We start from the raw sequence: 14,134 nt of genomic DNA, 5'->3' as shown, positions 1-14,134 counted from the left end.
AAAGAAAAAAGAAGAAAAGAAAGAAAAGAAAAAAAAAGAGAAGAGAACAGAAAAAAAAGAAAAGAAAAGAGAAGAAAAGAAAAGAAAAGAAAAGAAAAGAAAAGAAAAGAAAAGAAAAGAAAAGAAAAGAAAAGAAAAGAAAAGAAATCCTATGTTACTGATTCTTCTGCCCAAACAGGAAAGCCCCTGCTGTGTGTGGACAGAAGGAAAAGCTCTCTGAGGAAGTCTAAAGGAAATCAAATGCATTTTCAGTTGTGTTCAAAGTTTATGCACAACTTAAGAGTAGTGGTAAAAATGATTACTGAAAGAAAAGTCGAAACGATCTTGAGTAAATTGGCCCCGTAGGTTCACTAAATCCTCCTCTATCCCCTGAGCTTCTGTTTGTGCAGTGGAAGATTTATATGGAAGATGTTCCTGCCTGTGGAAAATGCAGCCGACACCTGGACACTCTACTGAAGTCCTGGATCCAGGTTAAGGCCTCCAGCGTGGGCAGGACCCGGTGGCGTGGAGGCGACAGAGACTTATCTTGGGTCCGTTTTGAGGCTGTTCCTTCTTTCATCCTCCCCATTTCCTAATACAACCAAACCTTTTCCTCTTGTTTAACCCTCTCAGTGCCTGACTCCAGAGAGGAGTGACGCTGAGATCTGACTCTTACAGTTCGGTGAGAGAGAAATTAGCTGAAGGTGAAGACACTCTCATGAGAAGGCATTCCAAGTCCATGCAAATATCAATGTCAACATGGTTCCATTGTGCTTTTGACTTACAGCCTGGGAGGAGAGTGACCTTGTACATGAAGGAAATGACCGCTATATGGGGAGGGAAACTCAAGTCATTTCCTCCTTCTGCCCATCTCCTTTTGGCTAAGGTGAGCTTCGCCAAGGACACTTCAGCCACGTTCAGTAAAGCCAAACCAGCCAGAGGCCAACCAGCCCTGCCCTAAGTAAAGATGTTTACTTACATGGTTATTTAAAAGGCTGATTCATAAAAACGCTGAAAATGTATTATTAGAGTGTATATGATGGAGTATAGTAGGAGCTCCATCAATGTCTGTTGAAATGAGATTTGTATTTTAAATATTATCAACAGCCTCATAGCACTTCATGGATAGGGCACTTTACACAGATGGATGCTTAAAATAGCCTGGCGATTTGAGCTCAACTCATTTGTTTAATTCCTGAAGGGGGAGAGACAGAATGACTTTGAATAATAAAACTAACTTTATATTATCAAATTACTGCTGAATAAAGTCTACGAACATCTCAAAAAAATCATGATTTTCGTAGTTGCATTATCCATTACGCACTGCCCACGCTTACTAGCACTGTGGAGAAAGCCACGTCTACTACCCCAGAGTCGCTGTGTAAAAATCACAATTCTAAAAATTGCCAGGCGCCTGGAAATCCGTGTTGACCATTTTGTGCTGGGTGTTCTTTATGCCCTGTCTCCAGATGAGGTTCAGGGACACAGCCTGGGGCAGACGGAGGGGCACAACTTTGGAGAAGTCACCTCTGTACATTATGGTCAGGATAGTTTTTCCTATGTCATTTCCATATTCCCTAAATTATCTCACAGATACCACCTTGCTTTGCTTCTGAATTTTATTTTAAAATTTATTTTAAAAGAATTTACTTGTTTCTTAATATCAAAACCTCCACGTATTATTGAGCACTTAGAGACAACATGTGAAATGTGATGGTTAGAACTGTGTGTAACAGGCTCTATCTTGACCACTGTTTCTCCCTTCTTCTCAAACAACCTTTGCTTCTTCTACAAAACAAATTTTGTTTTCCTTCCTGATTCCCTGAGACTCCATCTGCCAAGTGTGAGACAAGGTTGATGGGTGGAGAACTCAGAGTAGCTTCTTGGGCTCAGTGTATCTTTCCCCCTGCGTAGGGCAGACGCCAAGTACTACACAGAGTGGCCCAAATGCTCAGTCTTCTTATTAACACTGTGCTGTAACTTCCTTGGTTTCTTAACGTCCTCTCGCCCAGATGTAGGAATGAGAGCCTCTCAAGCAGAACTGCCCACACTTACTAGCACTGCACAAACAGTGTTGCCCACACCCTAGTTTTTCAGCCATGTTATTTGGCACTTTTGCTCTTAATCACAGGTTCGTAAGCTGTTGAAAGAGAAAGGGACCTTTGGACCATATGGCCCAATGCCCGCACAACAAATGGGACATGGGAACCCAGAGATGGCAAATACTTTGTCCAAAGCTAGTTAACTGTAGAGACAGGGCTACAGCTGCATTTCCACACATCACAGAATCACTTCTAAGAGGCTTCTTCTTACAACATATCAGAGAACTGGTTTTGTTTTCAAATTTTAGTTTTAGTAAGAATTCCATTTTTCCATAAAAGATAGAATTCTACAAATTGCTTCTTTTATTCCAGCAAAATATTGTCATCACAGAAATTATTTTCTCATTTTGCATTGCCTGCTAAAGGTTCGTGTTGGCAAATGGTAGAAGTGGCTACTAGAACCTGGAGACCACTGTGCACATGTCCCAAGTATACTTCTGTTGGCAGGTTTGCGTTTTCAGTTCCTGAAGCCGTTCCTCTTTCAGAAATGCAATCCCAAACTCTGACTCAGCAGCCTGGTGTTTGTGGGAACAGAAGGGCGTTTGCTTTGATGCCATCTCTTAGCCGTTTCACACACTTGAACACCTGGAAATGAAAGCTGCTTAATTCTCTGAACATTTTTCCTGGTTTTTAGAGTAGACCTTAGTTGACCACTTGATCTCTATCTTTTTTTTTCTTTTTCATTCCTTTCTTTATTTACTCTTATTATTTCCAATCTCTACCAGCAGCTTTCCATGATTACTGCCTCCATTGAAAATAGACATTTGGGTCAATTAATCTGAGGAAAACTTGCAAAATAGCAGATGCCATGAAGCCTATATGCAAGGACTTCCAAGGGACCCCAGAAGATCGCGTTTCCAGGCCAAGGTTTCTACCTGTGGTCGTGCTCTGAGGCTCAGGAGAAGGCTGACCGTTTTGTAGAAGCTCTAACCCGTGTGGTACCCTGTAACCAGGCCGGATCGAGATGCTTGCAGAAGGAACCAGGCTCATGGTAACTCCTCCTGGTAAGTAACTGTGTTCCTTTGTGAGCCTGTGGATGAAGAATGGGTAGATGCTGTTTAGAAAACACAGTGTAGGATCGCACCAACATGTGGACAGCAGTTTTGCAACTACTGGTCACTATATACGGAAACAAAACTACTTTGCAAGCAGTTTATTTCCTTCCCTGCTTATAAAAAAGATTGAAATTATACTTTTAGGAAAACACCTCTCAAAAGGATAGTATATTGGTCTTAAAATTAAAATATGTGTAGGACCATGTGTGCAAAACTTTGCTGTGTGTTGCTGTTTCAAGAAGCTTTTCTTGTAAACCCTCTTTTAAGTGATAAACACTATAAGTACCTTTTGTGCTCTGTTCTTAATGAAGAGTGCTCCTGTCTCTACTAACCTGCAAAGCCTATACAATGACTTCTTTTTTTTTTTTAATTTTTGATGTTTTATTTATTTCTGAGAGACACACACACAGCGTGAGCAGGGGAGGGTCAGAGAGAGTGGAAACAGAGAATCTTAAGCAGGCTCCAAGCTCTGAACTAGCTGTCAGCTCAGAGCCCAACATGGGGCTTGAACCCACAAACTGTGAGATCATGACCTGAGCCGAAGTCAGACGCTTAACTGACTGAGCCACCCAGGTGCCCCAATGACTTCTGATCTCATCTCTAAGGGCAGTGCAATGACATTTAGGTCTTAGGGTAAGTGACCAAAGAACATCAGTAAAACCCACTTACTCCTTTATTTTAAATCCCACTTATTCTTTACTTTAGCTTCTTAGAGGGTAGGCTGACACTAGTTAAAATTTGTATCTCATGGCTCTTGTGATATTGCCTAGAGATGGACCAGTTGAATGAAATCTGTGAACTCAGTAAAACATTTCAGCTCCAGAGTCCATGAAAAGAATCTATCTGCATGCTTTTACATCCTCATGTGCTCATTTATTGTCTCAACAGATATTTCCCGAAGACAGTTTCTATGTTGGACCCTAGAGATAAAAGGGTGATCAAGGCACAGTCCCAACACGCCAAAACCTTGTCGTCTAGTGGACAAGTATTTTAGATTGTGGCTTGTTGGGCCCACTGTTTCTTAGCCTGTCGCTGCCAGAGACACAGAATGCCTTGGATTCACGAGCCCTTTTGCTTTCTTAATTTATGTAATACTTATTGCTTAAAAAAATTGTATATTGTGTTTAGTGTAAAATTTGATAAAGACACCCCAAACCATCCCAATAAAAAGAATAATAATATTAACTAATATTTATTGAGGGCCGGATACCATGTTGAATAGTTTCAGTGCCTTATCTCAGTCCTCAGCACTCTTATACAGGAGATCTTCTTGTTTCAACTGCACAGAAAAAGAACCCGAAGTTTAGATAAGTTCAGTTATTTGCTTAAAGTCACATGGCTAATTATTGTGGCAAAGTTTGATACCCATTAGAGACTTGTCCATTCCAAAGAGTATGGTGTAGACCATTAATTTTAGAAAGATTAAGCAATAATTTAAATTCTGAATATTTATTCCTCTGCGCCTAACCTTGCAAATCAACCCTTTAGTTGAATGCTTAACTAGTACAGACATATTATTTGCATTACTGCTCATGCAGAAAACAATGCTTCTTAAAAAACAATGCACTAAAATTGTCCCTCTCCCCATAAAAGGATCATGTAAGACTTGTTGAATATGCATTTATTAAATTCCCCCGATGTGATTCTTAGAACATTTCTGTAAAATGACAAGTGTCGGGGAGCTCCTGGGTGGCTCGGGCGGTTACGTGTCCAATGTAGGTTTCAGCTCAGGTCATGATCTCAGGATTCCGGAGATGGAGCCCGCGATGGGCTCTGCACAGACGGCAGGGAGCTTGCTTGGGATTCTCTCTCTCTGTCTCCCCGGCCCCTGCTCACATTCTCTCTCTGTCTCTCTCTCTCTCAAAATAAATAAATAAACTTTAAAAAGATGACAAGCCCTTTTAACCACATTGCATTCAGTCTTCTTTCCGTATCGGCATCAAATGCGCTGGAAACACTGAATCCGGCAGCAGAGCTGGAGCAGGTGAACTACAGGCGGGACTCAGTGCCTGACTCTCGGCTGCTTTCCGCTCCCGCCGGGGCCGCGGCAGGAAGACCAAACCCGATAGGATCCTGAGATGAGCAGCTCAGGATTTTAAATCAGTGCCCTGGAAACGACAGAGGCATTGTCAGGTCTAAAGAGGGTATCTGCACACCTGTGTGGCCCAGTCAGTTGAGCCTCCGATTTCAGTTCACTTCATGGTCTAATAGTTTGTAGGTTCAAGCCTCCTATTGGGCTCTGTGCTGACAGCTCAGAGTCTGGAGTCTGCTTTGATTCTGTCTCCCTCTCTTTATACCTCTTCCCTGCTCTCTCTCTCTCTCTCTCTGTCTCTCTCTCTCCTCTGTGTCTCTCAAAAATAAATATACATTTAATAAAAGACAAGTCTCAGTGTAAATAGGTTAAAAGGTCATCATTAGGATTTTAGACTCTCATCTGGTCTACTATCATTGGGAATGTGATTCTGGCCAAAACTTATTTTACACTCAAACCAGTTACCCACCCCCTGTACATAGAAACAACAACAAAAAACCCTGTGAAAGTATCAACTTTCATTTTTCAAATACTCAAATATATTACGTCTATTTTTGTTCCTTTTGAAAATTACGAAGAAGTAACCATAAATCAGATTCTAGGAAAAGAACTGCTCTGATACATGAAAACCTCTTAAGAAAAGAGACTTAGAGGATTCAGCAAAATATTGAGCAAAGGTAAAATCAAACTCTCCAATGAGTGAGTGAGATGGAAAGACAGAACCGAGCTGCCCAGGCAGAGGGTGGTCAGTTCATCCATTCTTGACTGCGTTCATCTCTAATGTGATTTTGCTTGGATTCATCTTTGTTTAATGCTAACAGGGCCCACTTTTCAATTTATATAAGTATTGAAAAANAAGATGAAAGATAAAGATAATTTTTATAGGGACACTTACTATTGTTAATATTTGCTAAATTTCCATCCATTTATTCTGTCAATGTAACAACCATCTCTAGTGGATGTGACTAAGACTAAATGAAAATAAACATGGAAATGGCTACCACAAAGGTTGGGACATTGTCACCCGTCATAAATGACATTTCTCCAGAACTGAAGTTACCACCCATTGGAGTTCTTTATTCAAAAAAAGAGTACAGAAATATGTATTAATTACCATGTAGTCTACAGATCACTTTAGAACAAATGGTCATATTTGCAGAATATTTTCCATTCTAAGACTAACTGTTACCAGTTTGGAAATGATTAGAATGTCATAAGCATTACCTCAAATATTGTTAGCCTGAATATGAGGTGATCTCTCATTTTTCAATAAAAATAGTTAGATGTAAAAAAAGTTGGAAAGTTTTGCAACTTGAATATATACACTTATATATATATATGACATAAAGTCAAATATTCATTCATAATAGTTTATTCTTTATTATATTATACTTACACATAAAAAATGTATCATTACAATATCAGCTGAGAAATACTGCCTTGTTTCCCCTTATAGACTCTTCACATGCATCTAAAATGTATACTTTAGAGCAAACTTCTTAGTCATTGCAGGGTCTGAGAATCTGTTTTGGGATTCCCAGATGATGATGTCACTGGGTAACTTATTGGAAGAGATAATTCACCCATTTGCATACTTTACTTTACTCCCAAGTAATACTAACAAACCCATATTAACCGTCTTTATTGTCTTTTACCAGTTCTCCCTCTAAAACTAGCTTTAACTGAGTTTATTTTAAGTTGATATCTTGTCCAAATCGTATTGTTAGGACAGCATCTTGTAAACTGAGAGGTTGACCAGCACTGAAACATAAGGCATGAAGCATAATCCCTGTTTCATGAGGGATAATGTTGGAGCCAAAGCTTCACTTTATGCTCCGGCACTAAGGAGTGTTTGAGTTCCGCATGTTTTGCATCTACGGCTCAGAGCAGGCTTTGGAAACCTCTTCTTCCATTTGTCATGTCATCTTCGAGGCAGATCTACTAAACCATCAAGCTCTGGAGCAAGAAAAGGAATAACTTCTAATGCACAAATTATTTCTCATATTTATGCTGCCTATTTCCAAAATCTACTTGAGAAGGCCTAGAATAAAATACACAAGTACAGTTATGCCATGAAATGAAAACAGAAGATCAAAAGGACTAAGGAAAGCAGAAAAAAAGGTCTGTGATGATCTAGCAAGAAACACAGGGAAAGATTTTACGTTCAAAGGTAGGAGAAAAATGTGGTGGAGTACATACTTCTTATGAACTGCTGAAATGAAGTACACCAGAGTTCCAAATATCTTATGCTTTTCCAATCATAAAATTAGAAAAAACATTCAAAGTATGAGTCCTTTAGGGGAATATGAAGTCAAATAGTGGGAATTACTTTCCACATCTATTTTATAAAATAGAACAAATGGTCTTTAAACAGATGCATTTCATGCTACCACCGCATCATTACTGTGGGCCCCATGACATTTTATGTCTTTCACAGATGGTGACCTTCAGCAGACATGATCAGGCAGGTGACAGTCTAGGGATCTAATATGACAAAGGGAGACTTGGAGGAACAGGCAGCTGGTCATTGATCTAGCCGTTCTGCCATGAAGGCCCACCGTGGGAGATTCAGGCCAAACATTTGGCATGAGCTGGAAGGAATTTTGAGGTAGAAATTTCTGGTGAAAGCTTGGAGTGCATGTAATTGTGTTGTTGATGGAAAAAGAGTCATTTGCTTTGGACAACACAGGTGAAGGAGTTTCATAAACCCACCCCATATTACTAGACTTTAGTCAATGTTCCATTTGATTTTCTTAACATTGGAAATGATGTAGATAAGAGAGACACGTGATTGCCTTAATTGGTGTGTGAAAGACACATTTTCAGTAGTGATTGCTCAGAGAATTCTACATATAGTCAAGCAAAGTGAAGTGCAAATGAAGGAAAGGGTCTCCGTGCTTGGTTGACATAGATCTAATCATTACACCCAAATACTGCATTCCCATTAGTAAGGGAAGCTTTGGTCCCATGAGATGAAGTATCATTCTGGAGGACACAATCATCACAAACAAATTGCTAATAATACTGTTAATAATTTTAAGTATAATCTTCCATTTCCATAAATGAACCTGGATCAGAATCCCAGTCTCTTGAGTTGCAGACCAGCATACTTTACTGAATCTGAAGAACTCATAGAGACTAAATCACACTAAAGATTTCACATGGGAGGAATCATTATGGAATTATTATATAAAATTCTTTGGTAATGAAACAAAATTTAGTGTCACAGGTAAGTATCAGAAGATGCCAATTTTTGAAGATCATAGAGGGAGGGCAAGAAATGATCCTAAGGTATAATAGGAATGTTTAGGACAAAGAGGAACATGATGGGGCTTAGATGTGGAAATCTTAGGAGAGAGTTTAATACAACCCTAACAGCAGAGGTACAGCACTTTGCAGCTACTGTCATAGGATCTGACTTGGTGTCAGACTTGGACTTTAAAGTGTTCGTGTAAAACTTATAACTGTCATAAAAGTGTTTGGCCCAAGAATGAAGTTAATCATGACAGATAAGATTTGTGAGTTGACATATTTCCTTTGAAAGTGAAACGGTGTGGTCTGAGAGCCTGTGCTTTGGACTCAGGCTGACCTGGGGCCCTGTCTCCACCACTCACTGCTTATACCTTGGGCAGTTATTCTCTGGCCCAAGTTTCCTAATCCATATGATGGGGTAACAGTATGTATCAGAAAGAGTAGACCAGAACTAAATGAGACACTGTGAATAAAGTACTTGGTGTGTTGTCTTACACAAAGTGGATGCTAGATGAATTGCCCCCTTTCACACCTAAAGAGAGAATTGTATCCAGTATGGAGAGAGGTTTGTAGCCAATCATACTGACAGAGTGGAAATTCACCAGACAACTGATCTCTATTTCTAACTGCTCCATTGGAAAGTTGCCTTACTGTGCACTGATACACAAATAACTTGAATTTAGAGGTATTTGTTTCTATTTAATGGAAGTTTCCCTCGCTTGACATCAAAAATGAAATTAATTTTTTTAATCGTTGTAGTTCTTCTAAGCACTTTAAATCTGAATCCTTTACCAAAATCGATAGCATGTCTAACAGAAAAAAAGTTTGGGCTTCATGCTTGTAGTTCGTAGAAAAAAAATTAAATGTTTAAAATATAGTTAGGATGTGCTTAGAAATATAGTCAGAGATATAGTTAGTACTTTTAAATATACTTAGAAATGTCATTAATTTGAAATTCATATTTCTATATGAAATACCTATAATTTATGTTTTAATAAAAGACAAATGTGAAGAATAAAATAAACTTTCAATTAACATCAACAGTCAAATTTGAAATATCACACTTATTAGTATCGTGGTAGACATTTGATAAATTTACATAAAATTTATATAGCTTCGTCTTCATAAAATTATACAAATCAGGCACTTACCCTCAATACTTTTTTATTATATAAGTGTATATAAAACAAGTTTATTTATTTGTAAACTGGTTTCCATTTTATGTATAATGAAAATCGCCATAAAAAAACACTGCTAATAAATTTAAAAAAGAATGTTGAAAGAAAAAAACATGTAAAATAATTACCCCAAAGCAGGCACTAACCATATATAATCAAGTAGGCTATTAATGCTCAGTTAACTATCATGTTGAGGAAGTTATGGGAGTTCAAGGTTCCTTCTATCCTTAAAAGAATGAAACTTCCAGAAACTAGCTAAGAAAAAGGGACAGGAGGTAAGAATCATGTCTTACCATTCAGAAATTTTCTTTACTGTGATGAACCAGAAGTATATCTACAAGAAAAACAAACTTCCTAAGATGAAAACTAAATCTTTAATGTAGTAAATGGAGGCTAATACAATGTGAATATCATGTAAAATTTTAAAATTAATCTGGTTTCACGTAACATGCTTTTGAAAATAAAAACAAAATATATGTTTGGAGAAATACACAGTGCTTCACTATTATAATCAATAAAATGTTATTTCTACTACAAACAAGATGTACAAAATTAAAACAACCACATTATGAACTAATTCTATGTACAACATGAGTAAAATCTCATCATTGCTTGCTTACTGATTTAGCATAAAATTCAGGAGCTTTGTGGATGAGGCAGAAATTCTCAAGAATTTTTTTTGTCTTTTCTTCTCAAAGGAGAAAGTCAGAAATCCAATTATTTTTAAGAAGATTTCCACGAAATTGTTATTACAAATGCAAAATAGTCCAAATAGAAAATTAGTAAGTCATTGGTTTTTCAGTTGGAAATCAAATTGCAAAGAGTTCTACTATTTATAATTTCAATCACTACATTAACNTAAGAGACACTTAAATCCATGATGTTTTGTAAAATGTTTTGACATTATGTCTACAAATAACTCTGGAACTATAACAAGTAACATCATAGCAGTTATATATAATGTTATGGAGCAGGTGAAATCAAAGAGAATTGTGGGTACGACAACACATTTAGCAGGCTTGAGAGCAGACCCAAATTTGGGGAGAGATGCTAAGTGTCAAAATATGGTGTCTTCTTAGTTATGTGTCAACTTCAAATGAAATTCCAATATAAATTGTGCTTTTGGTGAATATTTCCTAAAGCAAAACTAAATTATCACCAGTGTATTACTTGATAAGGTTAATATAAGAGCATTTCTGAAAATAATCAATAAGTTTTAAAATAGAAGTTTTAGAAATATTGCAGCATTCTTTCTAAATTCAAGGCACTGTAAATAATTTGGAGATGCAATCTGAACATTGCCCTGCTCAAAATCCTGGCGTGGTTCAGATGTGAGAGCAAGCAGTTCCATCAAGGAGAACTCCAATATCAGAAGTGGACATGGGATCCTTATTTGAAGCTTGATAGATGGTCAAGTATGCCTGGAAATAATTCCTAATCCAACAAGTGACTGTGTATTGTTTAACAAAATTCCACATTTTAATCCAGACTCTGCCACTGAATAGCTGTGCCTTTGGGCAAGTTAGGTAACTTGAACCTCTTTTCCCAGGGAAACTAGGAAAGGAAGCAACTCAGACCCATGGTGGAGGAAAGGGCACTGTAAGCTCTAATTCTATGCCAACTTTTTCCTTCCTTTTACTATGTGCCAGGTAGTTCCAGCCACACAGTTTGTGGTTTTCTAATAACAGCATTTTTTTAAATGTTTATTTTTGAGAGAGAAACAGTGCACAAGTGAGGAGGGGCAGAGAGAGAGGGAGACAGAGAATCCCAAGCAGGCTCCACATCTGAGCTGTCAGCACAGAGCCTGACATGGGGTATGAACTCACAAACCATGAGATCATGACCTGAGTCGAAGTCAGACACTTAACTGACTGAGCCACCCATGAGCCCCACTACTATTAGCTTTAATTTCTCTCTCATTTGCTCCCATAGATAAAAGACCTGATGAAGACACTTCCCCCAAGCCCACGATTTTTCTTCCTTCAGATAATGAAGTACAACTCCATAAGGCCAGAACATATCTTTGTCTTCTTGAGGATTTTTTCCCTGATGTTATCAAAATAGATTGGAAAGAAAAGAATGGCAAAACAGTTCTGAAATCTCAGCAGGGAAACACCATGAGGACAAAGGACACATACATGAAATACACTTGGCTGACCGTGACGGAAAAGTCAATGGATAAAGAACACAAATGTATTGTCACACATGAGACAAACAAAGGAAAAGTTGATCAAGAGATTCTTTTTCCTTCAAGAAGCAAAGGTATGTGCATGCACACATGAATATAACTCCTGGGACTCTTTTTTCTTAATGGAATATCTCATCTTCTCTGTCAGGTATTAATGGAAAACAAGCTAATAGATATCTTTGCTTAAGGTTGTTCTCTTTAAGGGTAGCAAAAATGTCCTGCATTTCCCCATAGGATTAAAATAGTATGGGCTTTGGAACATACAAAGAAACAGAAAAAGGATAATTCACTTAGCCTTTCTCACCTCAGTTTCATCATCCAAAACATGGAGGTCACGTGATGCTTCTGAGGGTCACCGTATGGGTGAAATGATACAGTATACGTAAAAGCACCTAGCAACCTCGCACCCAGTAAATGTTCAAAAAGAGAGTCCACTTTTGATGATTTCATCGATCAGGAAATAATAACTGTACATCTTTCAGGGATGTTCTACTCCACAGTCAAAGTCCCTCTCACTTCAATCTTGCTCTGCTCAAGGTATAACCTCAAAACGATGAGTTCTAGGTGACTGAATGTTGTTCATTTGGTGGAGCCAGATTGCAGCTCAACAAAAAATGGTAATTTGGTCACTGAGGTTTTCACACGGTTTTGGTTTGTTCACATTGAACTGTATATACCACTGTAAGGTGACATTTGGTAAGTTAAGACTGAGTGAAGCTAATGCGGACACACCTGCTTCCATTCTACACAAGGAACATTTCTTATCATTAGTAAATGCTGCTCGGCAAACACTTATTGCAGTACTAGCGTGTGCCGGGGAGGAAGGGACGCAGGAGGGACCACTGACCCAAGGAGCATCACCACAGTAGGGCAAATATCCTTTTCCTATTACCGCTGTCACTCGTGATTCAGGCAGAGTGTCCCAAAGGAGCCCATTGGTGTAGGCGCTGGACATCCTTAGACAGTGTGAGCAGAGCTGAAAGTGCTCTGGCCCGGCTGTGATCCAGTAACGCTCTACATGCAGAAGTCAAGTCCTGAGCATGAACATAACAGACCAGGGATCTAGAGGGTCCCTAAGAAAGAACCGGTTCATATTTTTCCCTGTGGTTAACAAGCTACTTGGAAGCAGTGGGGAACAAGCACATAGCAAGACACGTGAAGTGCTTTCAATATATAAGTCTCAATTTCTGAAGTAAATTTTCATCATTTTTGGTCTAGTAGAAAAAAAACCATAGACCCACAATGGCTGCGCTTAGCTTTTCAAGTCAATATAGATTTAATACCTAGCCCGTGTAATTTCAACCCCCAGAACAGTAACCTATAACCAGTCGACATGGGAATTTCCTGGCCAGCATTATTAAGTTTATGGACTGACTCCTTCCATTCCCCTTTGGAGGGTGACTTGCCAAAAACAATGGATCTTTTGCTAATAATTTCCTTTTCTGCACTCCCCCTCTATTGTTAAAAACTTTCTTTCCCTGTAATCCTTTGGTGCTCCCCTCTACTTGATAGATGGGATGCTACCTGAGTCATAAATCACGTGATTAATACAGCCATTAGATCTTTGATATTTACTCAGTTGAATTTTTGTTATTTAGCAGATTTGGTGACAGGAGCCAAAGCAGGCTTCCAGACGGAATCAGAGAGACGTACAAACACAAGGGCAGTAACCCCGAGCCTTTTGAGTACGCGGTCTTCCTCTCCGCTTTCAAGCGCTGCGGGTGAGTTCTGGGGTTTTGAGATCACCTCTCTTTGTGTTCAGGCTTCTGATTGCACTGGGCTTCCTTTCCAAGGCTGTTTACCTTGGGCTGGTAGAGGGTCATGCCCAGAGCCCAGCCGAGCTGGCACGTTTGTCTGGAGCTCAACTCAAGTGGCAGAAAGATCTGCCAGAAGTGAAGTCCCTAACCTTTCAGACCACAGGTCCCCTGGTGGAAACCTCAGTGCACGTCCAGGAGAATTGTTGGTGCCGCACACACAGCATTACTGCAACAATGATCTCAGGCACAGAAAAATCCACAAATTGTAGGGCATGCGTCAAGCATTTAAAGGCTATTAGGATGCCCATCACCTCAAAAACCTCAAAGACCTTAAGATGTAACTTGGTCAGAGAAAGGGTTCCATCAGCTCTAAGTAACTCATCAAACTCAGAAAACATCCCCGCAAGGAGCTACCCTCTAAACCATGAAACAACCTAACTGAAGACACATCCACTTTATGTGTTAGTTTGGATCCAAGAAACTCACAGTCTTAGCTCATGGGATCCTTAATTCTAAAGAGTCAATTGTACCACCTCGCACTACACTTGCTTATTTTATGTCTAAGAATGATAGTCTCAGAAGTCAGAGATA

The 14,134-nt window shown here is 39.0% G+C and overlaps 1 protein-coding gene across 1 annotated transcript in view; it reads left to right on the top strand.

The window, feature by feature from the left end:
* The window catches only part of LOC144237558 (immunoglobulin lambda-1 light chain-like), a gene marked incomplete at its 3' end in the record, with an annotated part of 14,773 nt that extends 1,266 nt beyond the window's left edge, over positions 1-13,507 (top strand). Inside the window, exons 3-6 of the mRNA XM_077771217.1 lie at positions 2,440-2,463; positions 3,046-3,085; positions 11,531-11,860; positions 13,385-13,507. Coding sequence (XP_077627343.1) covers positions 2,440-2,463; positions 3,046-3,085; positions 11,531-11,860; positions 13,385-13,507 — 517 coding nt within the window. The remainder of the gene's footprint in view (positions 1-2,439; positions 2,464-3,045; positions 3,086-11,530; positions 11,861-13,384) is intronic.
* Positions 13,508-14,134: the final 627 nt, after the last annotated feature.

This window comes from Crocuta crocuta, unplaced genomic scaffold (assembly GCF_008692635.1).
Source record: "Crocuta crocuta isolate KB4526 unplaced genomic scaffold, BGI_CrCroc_1.0 scaffold925, whole genome shotgun sequence".
Classification (NCBI taxonomy): Eukaryota; Metazoa; Chordata; class Mammalia; order Carnivora; family Hyaenidae; genus Crocuta; species Crocuta crocuta.
This window is presented reverse-complemented; position numbering and strand designations above follow the sequence as displayed.